General features: G+C 42.2%; 2 protein-coding genes and 1 non-coding gene across 4 annotated transcripts in view; 1 reads left to right on the top strand and 2 right to left on the bottom strand.

Annotated features, from left to right (window-relative positions):
- Positions 1-4,034: 4,034 nt before the first annotated feature.
- RPL5 (ribosomal protein L5) lies at positions 4,035-13,290 on the bottom strand. The gene is made up of 8 exons (XM_044432592.1): positions 13,176-13,290; positions 11,442-11,511; positions 11,226-11,341; positions 9,205-9,339; positions 7,441-7,643; positions 6,113-6,290; positions 5,128-5,216; positions 4,035-4,193 (listed from the first exon to the last, which is right to left on the bottom strand). Exons 1-8 carry the CDS (start codon positions 13,176-13,178, stop codon positions 4,094-4,096), a joined length of 894 nt encoding a protein of 297 aa, XP_044288527.1. The 5' UTR covers positions 13,179-13,290; the 3' UTR covers positions 4,035-4,093.
- On the bottom strand, positions 6,400-6,495 carry LOC123024635. Its single transcript, XR_006414962.1, has one exon. It is a non-coding gene; the product is annotated as a small nucleolar RNA SNORD21 (small nucleolar RNA).
- A 10,741-nt stretch (positions 13,291-24,031) lies between the features above and the next one.
- EVI5 (ecotropic viral integration site 5) overlaps positions 24,032-24,613 on the top strand; it is a 78,159-nt gene continuing 77,577 nt past the window's right edge. For both annotated transcript variants that reach the window (XM_044432589.1, XM_044432588.1), the window contains exon 1: positions 24,032-24,259. In XM_044432589.1, coding sequence (XP_044288524.1) covers positions 24,206-24,259 — 54 coding nt within the window. In that variant the 5' untranslated portion in view covers positions 24,032-24,205. The remainder of the gene's footprint in view (positions 24,260-24,613) is intronic.

The raw sequence follows: 24,613 nt of genomic DNA, 5'->3' as shown, positions 1-24,613 counted from the left end.
TTCATAGTACTGTTTATTGGCCAGGAACTTCTAGTGGAGTAGTCGGAGGGATTGTTTGTTTGCTGATGAATGTAAGAAAAGTATTTCAATTTTAAATGTGTCATTGGAAATGGCAAAGTAAATAGTTCTTGCGCATAAAGTTATGCAGCACTCATTTTGATCTTTTACAGGTTGTTATAAAAGATGTAATAGGTGTGTTGATCCTTCCAAATACAAAAAAACAAAGAACAATAATGGTCATAGTTATATTGACATAACTTTTTCATATTTGCATATTCCTTTTGTAAAGTTTGGTTTAATGTATGATCACATTAGCTGTGAAGAAGCAACAGACCAGATTAGGTAAAGTCGTCACTTCTGCAAAGTGGCCACTGGTGGTTCAGTAATGGGATGCTGGAACGAAATCCATAGAAATGATCTGTTTCTTTGCCTCCCTTCCTTCCAGTCTATCAGTCTCCGTTCTTCTATTAGTCTACTTATACTGCCCCCTAATGAAACTGCTGGAACAGAAGACTCATGAAATAGAGTGTAATGGCAGAATAGTCCATGTGTGGTATTTACAGCAACACATTAGCCATAATCAGATACCATGCTAAACCATGTACCATGTTTTACTGCAACATGAACAAATGGGGGCGAGCCTCAGACTTACACCACCACCACCCCCCCCCCCGCACCTCACCAGAACTTCAGAAACAGTTTTTTGTTTTAGTTAAGGTGTGCTTCTTCTGAATCAAATTAGTTGGTTTCAGTGGTGAATTTCAAAATGGCTTCAAACCATGTATTATGAAACTTGTACCAATGTCTTTTTCTGTTTTTAGTATTTATGACTGAACAATTTACATGTGTCTAAACCCAGTTTCGAGTTACCTGTACTTAACTTTGATCCAGTCCGAATGCACAAAAGAGCATTAAGTCCACCACTTACCAGAAATGGCACTGGGAACTCCTAAACAAACAAAAAATATTTGGAGAAACACCTCCTATTGGCTATGAGCAGCATCAAATTGCTAGGCTATGTATGGGAGGAACTATCTAGCTTCCTATATATCAGGATCAGCAAGCTAAACCTTGTCCTATTAAATAACCAATACAATACATTTTGAACAAAACAGGAGAAAACATTGCCGTGACAGGACATAGCTGGAGGCTGAAAGCTTGTAATCTCTTGCATCAGAGTGCAGCTGCACAATGCAGAAAACAAAGAGAGAGCTGCTCATCCCCAAGATGGGAAATTACTGGCAAGCAAAAATTCCTAAAATCCTGAAGTATTGGCAAGGATATTGTCATCACAACTAGGATGTACAAAAGCACTGTCAGCATTATAGTGGGTCTTATAGCAGCTGCTCACAATGTGGTCTGTTGTACATGCTGCCAAATGCTGTTTTAATTTAATATGTCTACGGTACAAAACTAAAGCTTTTGTGGCTGTTCACATGACTGTTCTTCATGTTTACCCAAGAGGGTAACTATCACCTGGATTGCAAAGACAGCTACATATTTAATAAGAGGGCTTTCATCCCATGAGAAATCTCATGCTCTAAACAAGGTAAGGAGGGAAGGCTACTTTGCCAGGTAAGGAGGGAAAGCTACTTTTACCTGTCTTGGAAACCACTTTGGTATCTTCAATCTGGTAAGAGTTCTCTTCCAGCCATGCAGAGCTTAAAGATGTTGGACTTGATAAACAATGTTGGTGATGGTTTATGCATCTGAGATTAAGGGTTAATTAATTAATGGGTTCGGTCATACATAGATCTTACGGTGCTAGGTCAACAAGGCCTCTTGACCAGACTTGACCTCTTTTGCTCCCAGATAGTTGTTTCAGAGGTTTCTTCTGCCTTTCAGCCTGAATACACATAGCCACTGAGAAGACATGTCATGATAGTGCTCTTTAGCAGCATGTCCTTAGCAGTGCATGTCTGCTAAAGAGCACTATCATTTAGTTTGTACATTTACAGTTTACACAAGTGTAAAACCTGCACTAGCAGAAATAAACTTTTGGGGAAGTGGTATCTGATAAATATTGGGGCTCCTTTTCATTACTTTAGCTTAATTCCATTCAGCAATTCCATTTACAATTTAAGTTCTCCTAAAATAAATGATTGTAAAAGGTTATTTACGTATGAACACACTCTTACCATATAAACTGCTGGTAAGATACTGCATATCATACATGTAGATATTTACTGCCTGTATACTGTAGTACCAAATTTTAATAAAAAGTGCTTTTATAAGTTAAAACTAGATGCCCACCATCTAGTAGCATGACTCGATGACATTTGCAGTCCGTCCCAACACAATTCTAAAATCCCTCATAATTTAACATTCAGTTGCTTCAATCTCCTTGGTCTCTTATAGTCATTTTAATTTTCCCTTGTTCAAGGCTCTTCTGCTGTCTGAATAAATGTGCTAAGAAGCAAACTATTACTGGTGATTTCTTAGTAATGGTTCTACATTAAGTTCAGGTATTATCTCACCTCCACTTTCTAAAAAGAAGTGGAGCCATAACTATCCTTATACTGGAGGGTGAGAATAGGCAGGCAGCAGCTGAAAGCTGCTGTGTTGGGGCAAGCTGGATGAAGCTAAATTCAGTGTGCAGTATGTATATATCAGCATAACCATAAATCTCCCAGACCAGGCCTTCAGGCTATGGGCATATTAGTAGGCTTGAATTCGGGTAGAACAAGCTAGTAGTCTGGGCAAGCCTTGTGAGATACAGTCAATAACAAATGCTAAAATTCTTGCAGAAGAAAAGGTTAGTCTTTCCTCTTACAAAAATTAGGCGATACAACCCTGCAAGGATGGCCCATTTTCAGAGACATCAATAGCACCTAGCAAATAGACATGATCATGGTTACAGAGCTCACACAAAGGTAAGAGCATCAAAAGCAATCAAGTACCCATCTAACAATTAGCCTAAGGCTAAGAAACCCATCCTTCCCACAGAGACAAGCACAAATGGTATAAAGATCAGATACTCAGGAAAAGGGAGAGCGCCCTCTGAGGGCCAGCTCTGAACATAGACCTTGTACCTTCCCTGCCCACAGAAAGGACTGCTATCAAGAGCCTACCCTGCAAGATAATGGATTCTGTCTGCCTGTCAGCTGCTCTGTTGGGCAGGAAGCTTTTTCTCTCTTTTATGTTTCAATTCCAGGCTGTAACACACCACAGAGCAGGAAAGTCAATAGGATGAGTATTTCTACAAGGTACTGTATTATGTGAAAGGTGAATGTATGCACAAACTAAAACAATTCAACTTCAGTGTGGGTGAGGTGCTGCTTTCATTTTACTGGGTAATATGGGTAGAAGCAGCACATGGTATTAAAATAGACAGCCAGGTACTCAGTGCAATGCCAGTAAACTCTTTGGGCAGGAAAGGTTGCTGTGATTATTGGCACTGCATCTTCTCTTCATTCCCCAATTTAGACAAGCTAGACAGAGTAAGAATTCTGAAAACATACCCATTCAGTGCCTAACAGTCTCCTAGCATGAACCAGAATAAGTAGCTTTAGATGCAATTTTAGGACACCGTTTCCCCAGTTCTCAAGACTCTTGAAGGGACACTTAGAACAAAACCACAAAAAGGAGAATTGAGCAATTCCTTTCCTAATGTTACAACAGAAATCCATCTTGCTCCGTCTTCCAGTGCTGTTTGTAAGGTACAGAAATTGCCCTCCCTTTGCCCTGGGGTGGGTTAGAATACCCAAGCAAACTGCACTGAAGTTTGCTCACATATTATTGAAATCATGTAACAGTGCACTGCAGCCTGACTTACAATGATATAGGATTGCTTTCGTATGAATGTAATACACCACTGATAAGCAGAACCCCATAAAATCAGCTTCTACAGACCTGACCGATCTTTTTTACAGTTCGATGTTTGAGAACTGTGTCAGCAAGGGGTGCTGTGAAACTATCTTCATATTCTGTCTCCAACATCTTATACAAGAATGATGTGAGTGAAAGTGAAGGAAGCAGCCGGTGTTATCCAAGAGCAGCTATTATTCAGTGTCAGTAAGTCAATGCTTACAACATTGATTCAATAAGTTTATTTTGTTTTACAAACTCTCCATAGAAAATTATGGAAGGCATCTTAGCTATCAGCCGCATGTTCTTGGGCCCTAAGGAAGCTAGCCTTCTTCTGAGCCACACGATCTTTCTTCTGGGCAAGGGACAACTTGGGACGGTTCCACCTGCAAACAAACAGTTTGTTTTACTATACTACTGCTGATGTGTACTTATCAGGATTGTTTTTAAATTGGTACACTAGTTACCCTAACATTTTCAACCAGCAGATATAGAAGTGCCACTGTATGCACTACTAGATTTCTCTGCCTCCTAACCAGTCTAGCATTGTGTCATTCACATGAAATCCATTTTACTCACCCAGCTAACCTATATTCCATCTTTATTTTACACAAAGAGGTATCTCAGGTTTTCAGAAGCAACGGTATTTTGTCCACAAATGTCAGATCATTTCTTAAGCATTTGTATGCTAAAATGTTAACACTAAATATTGAACAAACATTCTGAGCAGTAAATATTCTCTTCTCAGCAAAGGCTAAACTTATATAAATAGCTCATCACTATACACTTCTAGCAGAGGACCTGCCATGCCTTTTTCCCATGGTCAGTATTATCCTTTTAGGCACCTGGCAAGAAAACATTTTGTTCCTGTTCATGCTCAAACCACCCCTATTTCCTTTTTAAAAGGCAGCTTTCTTTTTTGCTTTAAACCATCTTTTAAAAGAGGAACATAACTCTCTTAAAACCCACATGTTGCAAGCAGCTTGCGAATGGATGCCTCCCTGGAAGGACCACGTCCATGAATGAAGCACCACAGTGAAGCAGAACAGGCTGCAACACGGGAACAGGAGAGCCACCCAGTCCCTGCTTTTGAAGTGTACAATTCACTCTAGATTTCACAACACTGTCACACTGTGCCAGAAAATCCAAGTTTCTGGCACAAAGCTAAGAACCATTCCCTTCTAGAATCTCCCAAAGCAGGTCATTTTGCTTCCAATGTTAATGTACTCAAAAAGCTTTTCCTATTTCACTGGCATGGCACTCTGAGCAACAAATGTTTCCTTATGGAATCTCATAGTGGGACAAAAAGGATAATCTCACCTCTTCTTTTTGACCTCCCTCTTGGGTTTCTTTTCATGGACTGGATTCTCACGTATCGCAGCATGGGCTTTTTTATACATTTCTTCCATCTGAATTAGAAAAGGGGTTTTTTATTTAAAATATATTTAGCAGACTTTTCTGGAAGAGGCAAGTTATATAAAGATTTTTTATATAAATGAAGTTTTATAATGAATTCTGATGCAACATCTTCATTCCAACACATCCGAAATCTATTCCTTAAGACATAGAAGCAATCAAGCTAAGAAATGCTCAGTACAAAGTAGTAAACAAGCTGAGATTTCCCCTAGCGCATTAAGTAATCAGAGGTCTGGAGTTAGAAAGAGATGCAAGCTATCTGCAAAGCTGGGTTTGTAATTCAGTTCTTCATGTACAATGAACATTGAGAGATGTAAGGCAGCCTGCCAAAGCCCCATGCTCTCCAAAAATGTTGATACATGTCTATCTTTCCCAGCCACTGCAGTTACAGATTAAAAGACTGACGCAAGGATTTTGCTCCTGCCTGTTCAGGTATACCATCTTCTTTCTACCTTGGCCCCCATTCCAAAGCTAGTGTGGTGAAAAAGCTAAGAGCCAGTCTGGTGTAGTGGTTAAGCGTGGGGACCAGGACTCAGGTGATCTGAGTTCTAGTCCCTGCTCAGTCATGGAGCCAAGTGGGTAACTTTGGGCCAGTCAGATTCTCAGCCCAACCTACATCACAGGGTTATAGTAGTTGTACGAACAAATTTGAGAGGAGAATAAGCTGCTTTGAGTTCTGAGAGGGAGACAGAGAGAGGGAGACAGAGAGAGAGAGAGAATATAAATCTACTGAAAAAATGAATAGTCCCTCACTCAACTGCAGAAACGTGAGGCCAGAAATCTGAGTGATCTACAGCACTTTCCTGTAATGTTTTTTTCATTGCTGCAGTATTAATTCCAAGCAGAGCACACTTTCAGTCCACAATGAATGAATCAGAAAGGGTCTTACCATGTCAGGCGTCACATTGTTCTTTATATATTGGGAAAACTGTTTTTTGTAAGCATCTTCATCCTCCTCCATCAAGTAACGCATGTAATCTGCAACGTTTTGGCCCATGATGTGCTTGCGGTGGACCTCTGCATTAAATTCTTTGCTCTCCGAATCATAACCAGGGAAGCGCTTGGTACTATGAAACAGGAGTTAAGTTTCAGATATGGTTTTGAGCAAATCTGACAAGATTTGGGACTGGCACTGCAAAGAAAAGTTCTTTTAAAAAGTCAGACTCAAGACTTTCAGCCACCATCAGTCCCGTCTTGAAACAATGAAATCCATCATACACATGCCAAGGACCAACTACAGAATGTTCAGTCAACGGGATATCATCACACAGCAGCCGAATTAAAAACACAAGAAAAGGGTGATCATTTCAGAAGTATAGTTAGTAATCATGCAAAAACAAACAGATCACCCTGTTTTATTCCACTCTCCACATACTTACTTAAAACTTTAATACCCTGTTCACCACTAACATCTCAGGATGGCTTACACCTATCCTTTATACAAGTTTACTGCAGTAATCAAAAGTGATGCATGACAAAATGATCACACAAAATCCAGAACTCTCTGATATCAGATGTTCCCGTGAAACATCCAGTTCATGAAAAAACATTCTGCAATGGAGGTGAGAGGGCATAAGCAAGCTTTACCACAGGACTTAGCAAACTAAGGCTGGACAAGCAAGTTGAACACTAACACCAAGGAGTATTTCAAGCCAGCTAAAAAAGAAGTTGAAGAGGCTAGAGAAGTTAACTACATGGATTTAAATAAGAGGGGAGCGTGGACACTTCAGGAACTGTGTCTCAACCAAAAAGGAAAGTATGATAGGAAAGAAGTTCCCATCTGTACAGATGCTTCATGTATTTATTCTTTTGTGTGAGAGCCATAATTTATGTCTTAAGCCATTTATAATACTTGTTTTTATTATGATTTAATGTATTTTAGGAAGATTTGTGGGAAATGTATCTTAAAAGGTTAGCTTTGTAGGAAAATGTTCACTATGTTAATGTAAATGTTTTATATTGTACATCTATGGGCTAATGGGGTGGATAATAATAATAGCAGCAACAACCAATATTGCAAACTCAAATGCACTCAACTCAGGTTACAAAGCAATGCAGTGTCTCTTGATAGAGTTGTGTCTGTATAAGGCAGAAAAAGTGTAGTTTGAAGCTCACACACAGGATGAGTGAGCTCAGCAGGTATAAACTTAACCCAACTGAATAAGCAGATATCTCAATTTCCCAAGATGTCTGCTTGGGGAGTGAGGGCAGTGTTACCTGTGAGGGATCGAAAGACCACCATCCACAGCTCCTTTCAGAGCACCGAAGACCTTGTTCCCAGTGGTAGTTCGAGCAAGACCAGCATCCAGATAGCATGTGAAGGCACCAGGCTGCCCATCCACACTCTCCACATTGTATTCATCACCAGTCACTTCAACTTGGCCTTCATAGATCTTATCAAGGCCAAATTTGTTCAGAAGCTGCAAAGGAATCATTCACATAAGTTTTTCTGCAAACAATCTGGTATGCTGCAAAGAGAATTAAAATGTGTTCCTCAGTTCACCAGACTCTTAGGAAGGGAGCTTGTAATTACGCCCAAATGGCCTGCTGTGGCCATAAATGACAGTGTGCACATTTGAAGGGGAAAAAAACCCTTTAAAGTCAAGAGTTGGGGAAACCAGGTGACAGGGACACAATTCAAATTCAGTGGCACCAGCAATATTTTATGGATTAGCTCTTCAAGAGCTGGAAATGTAACAGCAGAAGCAGTTCAGGAATCATAGGTACTCAGTCATCTAGGAATTTTCCAATCTTCTTAAGACCTTTCTTGAAAGGGATGTGCCATGAGGAATTTTCTGATCCCATTAAACCAACTAAATTGCACACTAAGTTAACAATTCCAAATCAGGTTAGCGGTGTTCTTTACAACTACTTTATACTATGTGAGATACAATGCCAGTCAACCTATACAAGTCAGTGTGGAGCAGTGGTTCAGAGCAGAACTGGGGCTCAGGTGATCTGGGTTCTAGTTTCCGCTCAGCCATGGAGCCAACCAGGTGATTTTAGGCCAGTCAGCAACTCTCAGCCCAACCTACCTCACAGGGCTGTTGTTGTGGGGATAAGACTGAGAGCAGGAAGAGAATGATGTAAGCTGCTTTGGGTTCTTTAAAAGAAAAAAGGCAGGATGTAAATCAAATAAATAAGGTACTGACCGGAAAGTGAAAGAACACCCCAGGAGTTATGGAAAAAAGGAAGAAGATCCTCACACTAAAGTTTGCCACAACTGTTATGTAACAACAGTGTTTTTTAAAACACTCAGGAATGTCTAGTAATGGATGCGCTCAAGTAACAAGCACAGATCACTATGGCTACTGTTCTGGTCTCTGTCTAGGCCAGTGATGGTGTTAGAGACCAAGTGCCCAAACTGCAACCCAAAACCCACTTATTTATCGCAGAGTGCCAACACTGCAATAAAACCTGAATACTGAGGTTTTAGTTTAGAAAAAACAACTCACAGCCAGTCCAAGCAAACCTCCCTCCCTCCCTCCCTCCCTCCCTGCCTCCTTGGCAGCGCACTGACCGACCATGCAAAAGCTCGGACAAGTTGCAGCTAGTGAGTCGCAGTTCATGTTGTCCTGGTGTCGCTACTCCTTTCTGAGCATGCACATGGCCCCTATGTGCACTGTTATCCGATGCTCAGCTGCTGGGGCGACTTGGCTCACATGCCGACAGAGGGCTCTGCGTGCCCGCTGTGGCACATGTACCATAGGTTCGCCACCACTGGTTTAGGCCAACATTTGCATTGCTTAATTCCATTCCAAAAGGGCATGGTTAGTACATAGCCTGGGATCTACACCGAAGGACTAAAATGGATAAGGGGAGTGATGATTTGTCATTCTCTCACCCCACCCTGGATTTTAAGCCAATACTCTGAAACCCTCAAACGCAATTACTGCCTTCCAAAATATGCCAAATAAACTAGGAGGCAGAAATTATTAACAGATAATTTAACAGATTTAAACAGATTTAACAGATACCTACCCTGCGGGCCAGCAGCAGGCCCGTGCAATAGGCAGCAGCGTAGTTGGTCAAGCCTACTTTCACACCATACTTCGGCAGCTCATGAGCATATGCAGCACAGACAATCATGTCACCTTCAATTCTGGCATATGCAATCTAACAACAAAAATAGTATTAGTCAGAGACCACAACATAATCTTTTCTTACTATTCATTCAATATGGTCGACTCCCTGAAACAGAGTCCCATCAAAGCCAACAGACCTGCAGATGGAACCTTCAGAAAGCCAGACACCCACACATCCTTCAGACTATGACATGTACATCCCCATCCAGTGTCTGTCAAGGATACTTATACACCTCCAAGCATAGGTGTGCTCAGTGTGAAGAAGGCAGCTCTGTATTAGCTGTATGAGAATGCGATGCAATAAGCTTTGTCCCAGATGTTTCTCTCTCTCATTAACCTCCTCAATCCCCAGCTCACTCCTACCATGGTACAAGCGAACCTGGTCCTTTTCTCCAGGAAACACAGCTCTACTTCCTCCCTTGACAGCATCAAATCAACTCAAAATTCTCCAGTAAAGCTGCTCATGCCTTTTTACTCTCTTGGCTTGGAAGTACTACCAGTTCTTTAAATTATGAGCAGAGACAAAAAGGCAAGATACACAGCTCTGAAAGTCCTACATACTATTAATCTGACCAAAAACGTGGCATAAACCACAGAGGAAGTAAAATAAGTTCTTCTTTTCCAAGGCAGTAGGTTCTTTAGGACTGCACAACACACACTTAACAGGTTTGGCAAACACTGACATATGATTTCAAAGTGTTCTCCTATCATGATATAACAAGGGAAGCAGATCATCAGTAATGATAACCATGTTTAGCTGTACTTGGCTTTCTTGTTTTGGCATGCCAAATTACCAGCACACGCTAATGCCCAATTCTCTTCCCCAGACCAAGCCAACTAGGAAGGAAGTCCACATGAAATCAAGCCAAGAGCCTCAAGTTGCCTAGCTCTACTCTTAATATGTTTATGAGATTACGATAAATAAGCTAAAGAAGACTATTTTGGGCACCTTCACAAAGAATCAAAACTGCTGTACTTAAGACTTACTAAGCATAGCTGACAATTTTCAGGCAATAAGCAAGTCATCGAATGTGACTTCTGTCTTACCTCCCTGACCCAGATCGGTAGGTACAAATTTATCAATATTCTACAGATGGGATGAAGTATCTTCAGCTTTGAAAATCATTCACATTCATTCATTAATGGTTCCCTTCAAATGAAACCTGAGAATCCCTGTGCTACCACTTACTAAACTCAGTAAGAAAACAACTAATGAACACATTTTAAAATGACTTCATGCCAGCTTAAAAACATGCCAATTCAAAAGACACATAGGAATTCTAGGTTGGGTGGGTTATAAGGATTGTGTTGTTGGCCTTTTGCAGATCTACAATGTTTAGTGCTCATTTGCTGGAAGCAAGTTCCATAGGTTGGGGCCAAATGCATTAGGCATCCCCTAAGGCAGGGATTCTTCCAGTGCAAGAGCCAAATTCCATTTAAGCCTGGGAGCTGGAATCTTGGGAGCGGTAGTCCAGTGATGAACAGGACTGGTCAAAAAGCTAGAGCAGCATAACTAAAAGGGACAGGGCTGAAACTCTTTTAAGTATTTATCAGTAACTAATCCTTTTAATCATTTAAAGTGGGTGGAACTGGACAGAAGCTGGGAAACCACCAAATGATTGATGGCCAGGGTTAGGGGCTTGGCCCTCTAGGAAGCCTGGAGGGCCAGATGCTGCCCTGGAAAATGGTATTCACAGAAAAGAATTATTCTAAAGTTTTCAAAATAGTTTTTGCACAATCATCAAACTCTTGAGAGAAAATATTATTTCCCCTTTAAAAATTAAACACATTTCTTTCCTGAGTTAAAGGCTATCAGACATTACAAAATTCCTGCATGAGGGAATTCTAAAAAGGATATTTATAAAGTGTGTAACAACCCCCCCCCCAGCATACTCAAGGATGGAAAGGTGACCTTACCTGGCAAATGATATCTCTGTTGGTAACACGTACAATCATCCTATATTTAGGAGTATTGTACTTGTTTTTATCTTGAATTACCAAACGCTTACGAGCATAGTAATCAGTCTTTCCCTCTGAAAGAGAAAGATGATAAATTGGAACATATCTATTAACAGAAGGTACAAGCTGTCATCTATTTTGTTTGCTGAAAGACTATAAAAAAGTGAAACATACCTCTCCTTCTTCGGAATTTTACTTGATATCTCTTGAAGTAGGCTTTATTCTTTACTACTTTGACGAACCCCTTGAACATATGGAACACAGAAGCTTTAGTGTCAAAATGTAAAACTGTTGCACATACAAGAGAAGACAGAAAGAACTAAGAATCTAAAATGCAGATGCCAACAAGGGAAAGTTTTAGAAATAGGGCCTAAGATGTACATTAAGCAATGGCAATGATGGAAGAATTAAATAATCCATGCTTTGTTAATGACTGGTTGTCTCAGAATGTGCAGGAGCAAACATGCTGGCCTATAACCATTCTGGTAGCTAAACAGCCATACCTGTGTTGCTCTACATGATGTAAGAACTCAAGAGCTCTGTGTTGTTGAAACAGAGACAGCCAACTTTATAACCCACATCCAACTCTTGAGTTGTTTTTCCTTCTATACCCACAGCTCTGAGCTTATATGCCAACAGAGAAAATTGAAGGGACAGGGCATCTCTGGATTATTTAGTACACTGGGAGTAGAGTGGCATATTTGCTCATCCCCAAACAACTCACACTTAACAAATAATGGCTGTTTAATAATGTGAACCAGGTCAATTAGATGCATCTGTATTGTTACTGTGATACTGAAAATATGCAGTGGTACTTAACAATTCTATGAAGCAAAGCAAGTAATCTTTCAAACTGTTCTTAGTAGCAAACAAATTGCATCTGTTTAGCAATCTGTCTGCATTCATAAACATTTACTGATGTGATTTGTCAATGACAGCATAAACCTCTCCATAGCCCACTCCATCTGGAGTCCAAGATGCACCATTGGCAGTGATGAGAAAAATAATAGTCAGTTCATAGTTTCAAAGGACTATGTGGCAGAAAATCTACAAGTGCAAGAATTAAAGCTGTCCAAAACCACAACCCTCTCCTTAAAAAAAGAACAGGTATTTTTAGTCAATATTTCCTCAAACTTGTTTTTGAAAGTCACTCTTGGGGACAATGTGTTTTAAGCTTGCTACATCACATCCCTCCCACCCATTAGTAATCATCTGAGAGGCCACATTTCACTTGAGACGTATTCCAACATAATTTTTGGTGGCATTATATTTATCCCAAGGCCAAGATCCAGACATAATCATACACGATCCACAAGAAAAGCAAGCAAAAGTCTCACGGGATGACAGCAATAGCCTTGTCATGCATCACAATAGCAAATCCAGTATTGCCAGGGACAGAAAGCCAATACAAAGCCTTCCTTGGGGTGCTTACACAAGACTGTTGCAATTTCATGTGTATGCTCAAACTACTCTATGCAGACACCTAAACCCATATAATGCAAATCAGCCAAAGTGATTCTCTGAGCACATGATTACAAAGGCGAAAAAACTACCAGCGATTTCAGTAAGGGTGGGACTAGAGAGAAATTGTGCTGTGGATGGCAGAAAGGGCAACTATTCTGAACAGAAACGGAAGAACCTTGAAGCGTCAGAAGAACCAAGCCGAAGGGTATGTGCGGAAAGAAAAATCCCAAAGAAGCAAAAGCCGCTGCCCCTCTGCTAGCAGGGGCTTCAAGGCGGCGGGTGCAGCCATTAGGCCACGCTGGAACCTCCTTCCGCAGCTGGGCCCGCCACTTCTCATCCGAATCCATCCGGCAACCCGGCGGCGAGCAAGAAACCAACCGCGGCTCGGGGAGGCCGAGCCAGCCCTTCCCTCCCTATCACGACCCGTGTGGGCCCGGTACTGACCATGGTTCTCGGTTTTGTCCCCTTTCGCCTTAGGCCGAGGGCCGCTCAGCGTAACGTCTGCAAGCCGTAACGCTGGGGGAAAAGACCGGAGCCACCACGCAGGCGCAACACGTCACGTGGCTGACGAGGCGGGGTCGGGCGCCGCAAGAGAGGCCACACGAGAAGGGAAGGGCGCCCTCTGCAGGCTTGGAGGGGAGCGCGCCCGGACCTACTCTCGACCGCTACCCCGCCCTTTCCTGGGCCAGTGTCGGTGACGTCCGCGCATCGCTGCAGAGCGGATCCTCTCCTCCATGGTCACGGTTGTGACACCATCGGGCCCGCAGAAAACTCGTCATTGCCACCTAGTGACATATCCACGTTCAGCGGCTTTCAAACCACCTACCAAGCTATCCACCCACATACGTGCCCCAACTAACAAAACAACTTGCAAACAGCGTCCAGCGTTCTAGACTCTGTTTGAGAGGTGGTCCTTTTTTCAAATCATTTGACATATTCTCCCTTGGAGCATTAAAGATCGCGGGACCCGTCCAGGGATACTTGTTGCTTTCCTGCATCCTTTTATTCATGTCTACAGCAGCTGTGCTCTCTCTGGCCAAGGGAGCTAATGGTGAGCTTTCGGTAAAACTGCAGCTCGCGCGCTGCATACTTTCTCAGGATTGTGATTCCCCTAAATACATCACAGCAAGGACTCCTGCTTGCTTTCATGGGGTGAAATTTAGAAGTCATCGCCAAATAACCCACCAAAAAGACCTGTCCTTTTAATTGTTGAGTGAAGGCTGGGGGTATATTTTCCAATATGGCTGAAATAATCGGTGAAGCTTTCCTAACCCACAAAAAGATGGTAAACCTTTGTTGCAGGAATTCTGTACTTTTTAATTATTACATCTATATCCCACCTTCCAAGGGGGTCACATACATGAGATTTACTTTATCCTAAGAAAAGGCCTGGTTTGTGGTAAGAACCCTATCAGGTGGGTTAAAATGAGATGCCCAATGCTTTTCCCCCTCAATAAGCTTATGATTCCATAAGGATTGCTAAGCATGGGTCTTCCCAGGCAAGACCAACATTCTGCTATTCCTGCACTTTCTGTTATTGTTTCTCCCTCCATCAAGTTTTAAATTGTAAGCTATTTACAATATTTTTTCTTTAAGAATTGAGGTATGATCTACCAGAAAAGTGCATGCTATCTCTGGCATAAGAATAGCAGTCAAATCCTATGGTCTTTTCAGCTGACTGGAGCCATAAGCCAAATTCCTGAGGAAATAAAAATGTCCTAATTATACCAAAATACCTTTCTTCCAATTCTCTTTTTTGCAGGAATTGCAAACCCTGAGCCCATGGTTCCCATAAGGTCACTGCTGGTGTAGTGCTACTTGATCTGGTCCAAGCTAGCCAGGGGCCAACACTCAGCACCAACTCAACTCACTAGCAAGTTGAAAGTAACAGGAAAGGCAGGGAAACCAAGAGGTCCTCTCAGCTGGACAAGAGACAATAGCAATTGTGTGGTGCCACAGTGTATCACAATGCCCCTAGAAGTAATTCAGTACATCTACCAATCACAAGGCTGCAGTGATGCTGTACCTCTCAACCAGTCATGAGACTTTGCTGGCATATCTGTGACAACTGAATCAGGACAGCTTGTGCAAGTCCTAGACCAGTGTCTGGACTCAGTAAGGGGCTGGATGAGGGCCCATTAAACAAAGCTGAATCCCAGCATCATGGTGGCCCTGTGGTTGGATGGTTCCCAAGTCTGGGAGATAGGCACATCCCTTCTGAATGGGTTGCACACACTCTGAAAGATCCATTTTGTAGTATGTGGGTGCTCCTAGATTCACTACTATTGCTAGAGTCCCAAGTTTAGAGTGCCTTTTACCATCTCTGCCTGTGTTACCACTATGTCCTCTTCTGGGCAGTTACAGTGATAAAGGCACTGGAAACATCTAGATTACTGCCATGCCTATGCGGGTCTACCTTTAACGTTGCTCTGGAAGTTGGAACTTGTGCAGAATGCAGCTGCTCATGCTTTGTTGGGTGTTTTCCTTTTCAGCATGTAACTTCCATGTTGAAGGAACTGCACTGACTGTTCTGCCAGTTCTGCCAGGCGGCAGGGGTTCTTTTGGGATTTGGAGGCAATAAAAACGCCAGTAGGTGAAGGAAAAGCAATGCTTTATTTAAGAAATGATAGTATCTGTAGGCAAACAAAATAGCATTTATACCTTGCAAGAGTATCGCTCCCCTTCAGCTGCCAGGATCCCTGGTTAGGCAGTGAGAGAAACCCCAGGCCATCAGTGCCACAGCATCCAGCACCTGATCTGTGTAGAAGCTCCCAAACTCAAGCTCTCACCCCCCTGGTTTTATAGTTGAGTGCTTCCGGCTCACAAACCTCCATTCTACGCATGCCCGGCACCTGGCCCCTGAGCCAAACAACTCCAGACAGCTAATCTAGGATCCTCCCGAATGCTCTACGCCTGGGACACAGCACTCCCTTCTGGCAAGGGGAATGTAGAATATGAGAAATAAAAACACATTCCGTTGTATAACTGAAGACTCAACATAAATCAACATACTTGATAATGGCAATATGAGGGGAAATGAGACATGTCAAACCTAACTCCTCGCCATACAATAATCTTCCGCATGTTTCCAATACACTGACTCCCTATTTGGTACTGGGCCAGGTTTAAAGTTCTAGTATTAATTATATTTTTAAAGCTTTTATATCCTGTCCAACTACTAGTGTCTTGGGACAGTTTTACAATAAAAGCAACAGAAATGAAATGGAGCACAGGATCCACTGCTTCCAGTAAAACAAAACCCACATTAAAACTTAGTAAATATTAGAATAATGGGGAAATAAAAAGGTTTTCACCTTTTTATTAGTGTATAAAGCACTGAATGACTTAGACAAGTGAGAGACTACCTTTTCCATTGCCAACCTGCCTGACCACCAAGGTCATCAGAGATGGCAAACCTCTGTACACCAGCTGCTGAGGAGCTTGGGCAGGTAGAACTCTTGGAACCATCCTGCTTGAGGGACCCTGTTGCCAGCTGGTTTGCCACCATATGAATAGTGATACCAGACTAGATGAACTTTTGGCCTGATCCAGCATCGCTGCTCTTAGTATCTTACGTTCTGGGACATTCTCTGGCAGTTCTATATGGACCTACGGCCCAAGTGGATTCCACCAGAAGAAGAATTTTCAGGATGACAACCCTATATCTTTGGAATTCCCTGCAGAAACCAACACCTTCAGTGCCTGCTGATGACAGCCTTTTTCCAGCAAGCCTTTCCTGCTATCCAGCTGCAGCTTGAATATTTCCTGTTTTAAAATTATTGTTTTCATTCTTTTATCTGTTTTAGCTTAGTACGCTTCATCACTCTGAAATCAGTTTATGTATGGAATGGTATGCAAATAATGTAAATAGGCAGATAAATAGTTAAATAAATACATAATATTGTACCCCCAACAGTCATAATTTTGTCTTGCTTGCACCAATCGCATTGTTGCATCTCTACTATTAAATGGCGCATCTGTGATATACTTGTTAGTGTGGGCTTAGGAACCATAGACCCAGAGGCCAAATCCATCCCACCTGGGTCCCCATTTGGCCCTCTGGGTTTGTCAAGTGGCCATGCCCTTTTCTCTGGCCCATTCCTTGGACGAGCAGCTGGAAGAGAGCAATGAGATGCAGAGGTGCAGGATTCAGAAAGCAGACCTAATGGCTAACTGGCTAGATGTGGATGTGCCAAAAGAAGCAGAGAGATAAAACCTCCTGGAAGACCTCATCAGTCCTGAGTTCTCATCAGCAAAAATAATAAAAAATTCACTCACAGTGCAGGCATACTGCCCACCTATACCAATATCTCTTGTACTTTTCAACAGCTCCAACCTACTGCAAGCAACTTGAGACAGTGCCATATTATATGAAAAAGATGGTGCCCTACCACAATAACCCAACAAAGCAAATTGTTGTATCCCCTGAAAATGTGTTCCCCTGAAACATCTTGTGCAATCAGCTGTCTTACTGAGGACCCCTTTATTTTCCAGCAGCATTGTGAGCTTACTTCAGCCTCTCTTTTGTGCTTAGTCGCTAAGCCATGTCCAGTCCTTCATGACCCTACGGACAACATTCCTCCAGGCTCTCCTGTCCTCCACCATCCCTTGGACTCCACCCAAGCCCACACCAACCACCCCAGTGACCCCACCCAGCCACCTCAACCTCTGCTGTCCCCTTCTCCTTTTGCCTTCAGTTGTTCCCAGCATCAGGGTCTTCTCCAGTGAGTCCTTCCTTCTCAGTAGTGGTGACGTTTTACTTTTGTACTTGGTGCATCCCCTTTTACTTTATTTCTGCTATACGAATGAAGCTTGGCCTCCATAGCATTCACCTAGTGGAACCTATTGAAGAAAAGGAACTCACTCTGCATTTAGGTTCATCCAAACCCGTAAGTTTAATAAGGCAAGCACACCAGTGATTGCACATTGTGTATATTGAAGCTATTGCAGTGTGCCCTGTGATCAACAGGCATCTCTCCCTACAAAGAAAAGCCCCTTGCTTATATAGCATTCCTTGGAATGAGAAGGAAAGAGAAACCTGCCCAGTTATTATGGACTGTGATCTACAATTACAGATGTACCAGCTAACAAGCACTTGTTTTATCTGATTGTCTGCATGTTGATTTATAAAGGCACAGATGTGTGTCGAAGCAAGAAGCGGAGTTATAACAGACACAGACTGTATCCTGGGTTATGCCAGATAGGTCCGATTTAGTCTCCTCATTGATGTGTACTAATTACCTTCTTGGCACAGACACTTGGTTTACTGTTCCACCAGGTCTAGTTGACCAGAAAATATTCAGATCCTGAAGATCTCACACTCTACATACTATAATCACCTATACATTCAACTCAAGAGCTCTGTGGATCAGGCGTGAGCCCCGAGTTGCTACAGGTGCTGCTGGCTAGAGTTGTCTCTGCGCTAAACTAAGGGATGTCAAAATCGCATTGACTTTTTACCAAAGAAGCATCTTGCAGAGCAAACCTGTCCACTAGTTCATACTTACTGTGCAGGATAGGATTGCTATTACTTGCCCCATTAGAACTCAAAAATATATGTGCAAAGATGTACAAAGGTACTGGCTGCACCAATGAAACTCTCACCAGGTGGCACTACCAGTGGGAAAGGGATGCACAATATTGTAGGCTTGGCAGGAAGAAACTGCCACTTAGAATCCAGATAGATTAGATTAGAATCTTCGAACAGAATTCCCTAGCCTGGTACCCTCCACTTTAACTCCCATCAGATCCAGCCAACATGGTCAATGGTCAGGGATCCTGGGAGCTGCAGTCTTAAACTTCCAGAGTGTACCAGATTGGGGAAGTCTGTTCTACGCTCTTTCAAAGATCATTTCCAGGCTCCTTATTCTAGTATACTATAGGCAGTGTAATAGACAGTATAACTGCCCCCCCCCCCCCCGCACCATTAGAATCAATTGTAAAGCCCTAGCCCACATCACATCATAGGCCAGGGTGCTCACAGCACAGTACCACCAGCTGACATCTCTGCATGTTGATTGGTGCCTCTAATGCACGAGAAGTGTGAAGGTTTGAGAGCCAGAACGGTGGTTAGAGGACTCAGGAGCACTAGGTTCTGGTCCCCACTCAGCCATGGAGCTCACTGGTTGACTTCGGGCCACTCACAGGCTTTCAGCCTAGCCAGCCTCACAGGGCTATTGCGAGGATAAGACTGAGAGGAGAAACTGCCTTGGATTCCCAAAGGGGAAAAGGTAGGATATAAAATATAATAAGTGCTCTCCATACATATCCAAAATTTGGGAGCATTGTAACTGTTGACATAGTTGCTATGGGAGTGACGTCATTGCTCTACATCATTGCTTCTGTTGCAATAGTTAATTTTATCCCTTCAGCTATATAATGTTTAGAAATTAGCTTCAAGGAAAAGAAGAAATGCAACTCAGAAACCTGAAATTAAATTATGAAGTAAAAATAAGTTTAATTCATAATCTGTAATTCAATCAGTTACATTGTGCTTAATAAAATCTATTCATCACTTGGCTATTACTATTACAATGCAACAGTATTTAAACATCACCCTGAGGTCTATTTTTAAAAGCAATGGAAGAAAAAAGCATTTTGGAGGGCAAGCCAATTAGCACTTCTAGTCAATATATCACTAAGGTTTTTCCAGGTAAATAGTGTAGAAGAGCAGCTTTTGGTTGATGCTGCTATGACAGAAGCAAAGCAAGACTTGTGCAGAAGCTGTTTTGGAGAAAGCATTGTGACTTGTACAGAAGAGGAAAGAGGGCTGTGTAAATGCACTGCAGAGGAAGGCATTTTGGCAGGTGTAACTCACATTACAAGCCACACTTGCCGAAATGCCTTCTTTTGGAGAAGCAGCGTGGTAGCCTAGTCCTCTTTTGCACTGGGCCCTGCTGCAAAGGGATGCGGGCTGAACAGTACACTTGAAGGACAACATGCTAAGCCAATTAAGAAACGAGCAACACAAGAATAATTTAATAAACCTTCTTGTGCCGTTATCTAAATAGAAGTTTCACTGCTGTTATACTCCCACTTGAAGTGGCATTTTATAATCCTAAATACAGAACCACTGGAAAGCTATTTCTTTTCAGTCAGTCATAACTCCCCTAAGACAATACCATGAATAGAGCACTAGGATTATATAGGAAAAACTAGCTCCACCTTCCTGGGGGAGTTATAACTGTAAGCCAAGCCCCCTTTCCCCTTGCTTCTTTTCCTAGCTAAGGGAAAGACTTGATTCTAGAATGGATAACCTCTCCAGGCGCAGAAGTTTCAAGGAGGTAACCACACATACAATCCTAAAGATAGTTTTTTCTCCTGAAGTCCTAAAATAAAGTATGTTTTTCCCCATATGCACTTTTCCTGTGCAACAATAATAACAGTAGCTTTTTGTCAGAAATGGCATGTCTTCTTGTATAGAAATGTTATATTAAGGTCCTCTGGGGTGGTAAACATAATATCTTTTTTCCTTTTTTTCCTTAAATGATGGCGGTATAACCTGAAACTCCACAGTTAAATATTAGGGTCAAATGGGAAACCATCTATATAGTTTTTTTAGCACAGAGTATTCTTATCAGACTGGGTTTGCTTTGCATAATTTAAATAAGTTTTGCATAATTCACTTATTTATTTAAAACTTTTGTATGCGGTCCCTTATGCATGGCATTTCAGGACAGCTCACAATTCTTAATTATGTTTGGTTTTGTTCAATTGCTTCCTTTTTTGCCATTACTGGTACTTTAACCGTTTCTCAGCATTTTTATAGGCCACCTCTCTGGGAGGTGGGAAGAATGTTAGGAAGGTTTAGTTGAACAACTAGAGCAGTTTGTGCTTTAGCAGAGGTGAGAGAGGCCGGCTTATATTGCTACAGTGAGCCTCAGGCAATCAGATACTAACTCTGTCCTGATGCACAATAGCCTAGCTTGAAATAATGAAAGGCTTCCTTGAAATCAAACCTGGTTCTGCAGCATTTGATAGAAAATGTGTTTTTTAGGTTCTCCAGTCAGTATCACTAGGGTAACAACACAGCTCTGCTGTGGACAAATTTAAGAGTATGAGCTGTTTAATCTTTTAACCAATGGACTGATAAGATTTAAAGCAAAAATCTCAGTACAGTATAAGTACATTTTGGGAATGCTGAAATATGAGAACCTGCAATTTAATCAATGAAAGGGACCATTGATGGCTGGAAGCAAAGTCAGTCTCTGTATTTTTTTCATTCTCTGATTACAGTAACATACCAAAACAATCTTGACTCATAAATACATATGCCGTTAATCACAGCTGCTGCATTTTAAAAATTGGTTTCTATGCTTTTAAGAGTAAGTTAGCGAATAATCAGGGTGTGAACATTTGATTTCAGTAGGTTCTGCTTCTGTTCAAGATTCCTGAGCAGTTCAGGCCATTTTTCTTAGACACTTGACAACCTTAATGTGCGACCTCTGATTATAACTGGCCCTGGAGGAATCAACTAAATCTTTAGTTGATTAATTTGCCAGCAAAGCTAGTTAAAACTGGTCATAGGAAGACAAGTCTCTAGATAAAATACCCTGCTTGTATTTAAAATCCCAAGAAAGACCTTGAAGACTAATCGTTATTATAATACAGATTTCTGTGAGCTGGAAGCCATTTAACTTGGCTCTGTCTGATGAAATGGACTCTGACACTTGTAAGGTCATGAGATGAGCTTAAATTGAACACAGAAATGTGCTACTTTTAACAGGACTCTAGCACTCTGGATTTGCTTGGACATTATCTTAGCTATCTTGAGGCTCCCATATAGATAGCGCTCAAAAGCACCAATGTACTTTCTTTGACAACCTCTCCCTGCTCCCTACACCTTCTGATTTGCATGAGAGCGAGAGAGCGAGAGAGCGAGAGAGAGAGAGAGAGAGAGAGAGAGAGATTTTAAATGTGAGGTGAATATGCTGCAAAGCAAAGTGTTAGCCCCTGGCACCATCTTATTTCCAAGAATACTAGTGAGATCACATCATCGAGCCTTAACCAGTGGCCTTGGATAAAAAGAGCATTGGAGCAGAAAAGTGGTTTTTCCATCTTGGAGTTCAGATTCCACTTCTGTTTTATATTTAGCTGTTTGTGGTGTTACTTTTTTTCAGTCTTCCCAATTTTTCTGCAAATTTGGGTTTGTGTCTCTGGATGCAAACCCTTCATGGCAGTCATTTTGTGATAGCATCCATAACATTCTCTACATTCCAGATAAAAAGTTTGGGACTTTGTGATGTAAAAAACCAAAATATGTCCATCCAGATGAACCTGTATTAGCTTGAACTGATCTGCTCTTATGCTTACTGGCACTTTATTTTTTGATTCTCATTTAAGGTAGTAAAAATCCTAGGTATAGCACCTATGTGTGTTGCATGGAACCTGGATCTTAGGTGCTTGATAACTAATACTGTCAACTACAGATCAAGGAATACTATCCGATTACTATTTAGTAACATTTGTGTTACTGGAATGCATCCTAAGTTTATTCTTCTATTCTTTAATCCTGCAAATTAAAATAGTGAATACCTATTAGCAAGATGTTGCCGTTGAGATATTGTCAAGAATCACTGCAAAGTAACTGGTTGAAATGAACAATAGAAATGTGTTACAGCTTGCACATGTTTGTGTACAGTATAAACAAATGCTTTGGCAATATTAGAAACTAAAACAAACACTATTTAAGAGTTTCCCTTCTAAGGAAATTATAAGTTTTGCAAAGACAATGTGTTGCTGAGCAGTGTTGTCAGACTGGTACAAATGCTGGCCTCCTTTGTCTACTACAGTGCTATAGGATTCCTCCTAAGTAGAGAGGTCCTATAATACTTGTTCTTAAAGTTCCCCCTTTCAGGATGCATGCTTCTCATGTGTTTCATTGCAAATGTGTCTGTGATTGTACCTAATGCCCTGGTGAGCAAGTCATTTAGCCTGACAGCTACTTGGAGACGGTATTGGCAACGTGTGAAGTTACATATCATTCCCAGAAAAAGGCCTACAAGCATGTTCTGTTGCTACCTCCCCCATGCACCTATAGTTTCTGGGTTGATACATTGAAAGGCCAAATGCAGGTATCCCTCCAAGGACCGCTTCTGGCCCAGAGTGCCCCAATTGCTGGTCAGTTGGTCAAGACAAGGGCTTTCTTAATTCCAGCCCTGTGTGTCCATCTGCACCAATGGAAGGACTTTTCCCCAGCCTTTCTTAGCATGAAGGGGGCAAATTATATAGGGGATTGCACCACACATGAAACTTTATACCTCTTACCTATGGTATAATAGAGATGGATGAATGGTTTTATTTATTAAGTTTTGAAGCAGGATCTGGATGGGAATTGAAAGATTAATTGGCGGGGGGGTTCCCTTGATTTATACTTGCCTTGCTTCAGGATTAGTATTTGGTTCATATTTGTAAAATTCCATTTTGATGAAAAAGTGTTTTTTAGAGTGTGTGAAACAGCTTGTGAAAAATGTACCAACCACTCTCCTCTTTATATTTTTCCTCCACATCACTGCAAATTCACTGTAGTTGCACTAGTGTGGGGGCTATCTGGAAAAGGGTGAAAATTAATGACACAATCTGTTTTATTTGAGGTACTCTGAATGAGGTATTTTGCCTTCTGTGAAATTCAAGCAATACTTATTTATAAATTTTAACATGTTCAAATATCAAGTGCTTAGCAAAAGCTCAGATAGTTTTTCAAAATGTCAGTGAAACAGATGCCTAAAACTTTCCTTTCAGGGGGATTCAGAACAGTTCGGAAATCCACCTTAGGAGTTTGACTCAATAGTCATCCTTTGTTTCATAAAACACTCTAGGACCTTCCAAAAGGGGGCATTCTTCATACAGACTGTGCAAAGTAGCATTTAAAAACCTCCTTTTTGTCTCTCTTCAAGGCAAATTCTCCTTCATTTGCAGGTACAGAGCTATGCAGCTTGATACAGTGCATGCGAGCTCCGAAGTTCCCTTCTAGTCACGCTTACTTCTTGCATGAAGCTTCCTGTCCTACTGCCTGATCCTGTCCTTATCGACCCTGACATTGATGGCATCTCTGTGCACAATTACCTGGGCGCAAGCCCCACCTGGAGTTACAGGAAATCGATTTAAGGGGAACCTGAGATAATTTTTCTCGTACACACGTACGCACATGTGTACGGGAAAAGAGAGACGGGATAAAAGGCCCTTTAGCGTATGCGGGAGAGTGAATGATGTCTGCAAGCATTCTTTGCCTTGTATGGGGCAAAGTGGGAAGAGTGAACGCTCTTCCCCTCCCACCAGGGACGGGGCAGGGCTACCCCCCCTTCTTTCCTTAAGGAGGAAGCCAATGGGCCTTTCCTCGCCATCTCATCGTGCAACCCAAAAAAAGGGGAAAGAGAAAAGGAGAAGCGAAGTTATAATGGGGAAAGCACGATCACGAACTGGGGGCTCCAAAGTGTGAGCGGCAGAGACGAGAAGCGGACCACGACCCCTACTTAATGGAGCTTTTCTCGGATCTGGGTCCCGCGGAGTTCGGTGGGGCTTACTCCCAAGTAAGTACACCTAGGATTGGAGGCTGCGTGGCGCGAACTAGCCTTTATGCTTTGTTTTGATTTTATACTCCAGGACAGACGAGGCTCCTAATCGAGAAACGGGGGGGGGGGGCTGTTCAGATCTGTGCATGGGTGTCCTCCCTTCCCTTTCCGCCTATGTTGGCCTCGCTGCCTTTTGGATCTGGGACTCGAGGGGTCGGCCTCGACGGCAGAAGCGGGGGTGCGGGGGCCCTATTGTGCGGCGTGTGCGCCTGCGCGCCGGGTCTCTCCCAGGGACGTGGCCCGGTTTCTGGAGGCTGGAGCGGCGACAGCGGCGGGGCGGGTGGGGAGGGAGGGAAGGAAAGGGAGCCGCCG

Source organism: Varanus komodoensis, unplaced genomic scaffold (assembly GCF_004798865.1).
Source record: "Varanus komodoensis strain SLA01 unplaced genomic scaffold, ASM479886v1 scaffold24, whole genome shotgun sequence".
Classification (NCBI taxonomy): Eukaryota; Metazoa; Chordata; class Lepidosauria; order Squamata; family Varanidae; genus Varanus; species Varanus komodoensis.
Note: the sequence above shows the minus strand (reverse complement) of the source record. Positions and strands in the feature narration are given on the sequence as shown.

Bases quoted from the DNA above. Each gene is read 5' to 3' on its own strand.
- RPL5 (XM_044432592.1), bottom strand. The intron at 11,342-11,441 runs GTATGTTTCACT...TTTCTCTTTCAG, and splicing joins AAAATTCCGAAGAAGGAGAG to AGGGAAAGACTGATTACTAT. The intron at 7,644-9,204 runs GTAGGTATCTGT...ATTCCTTTGCAG, and splicing joins GCCTGCTGCTGGCCCGCAGG to CTTCTGAACAAATTTGGCCT.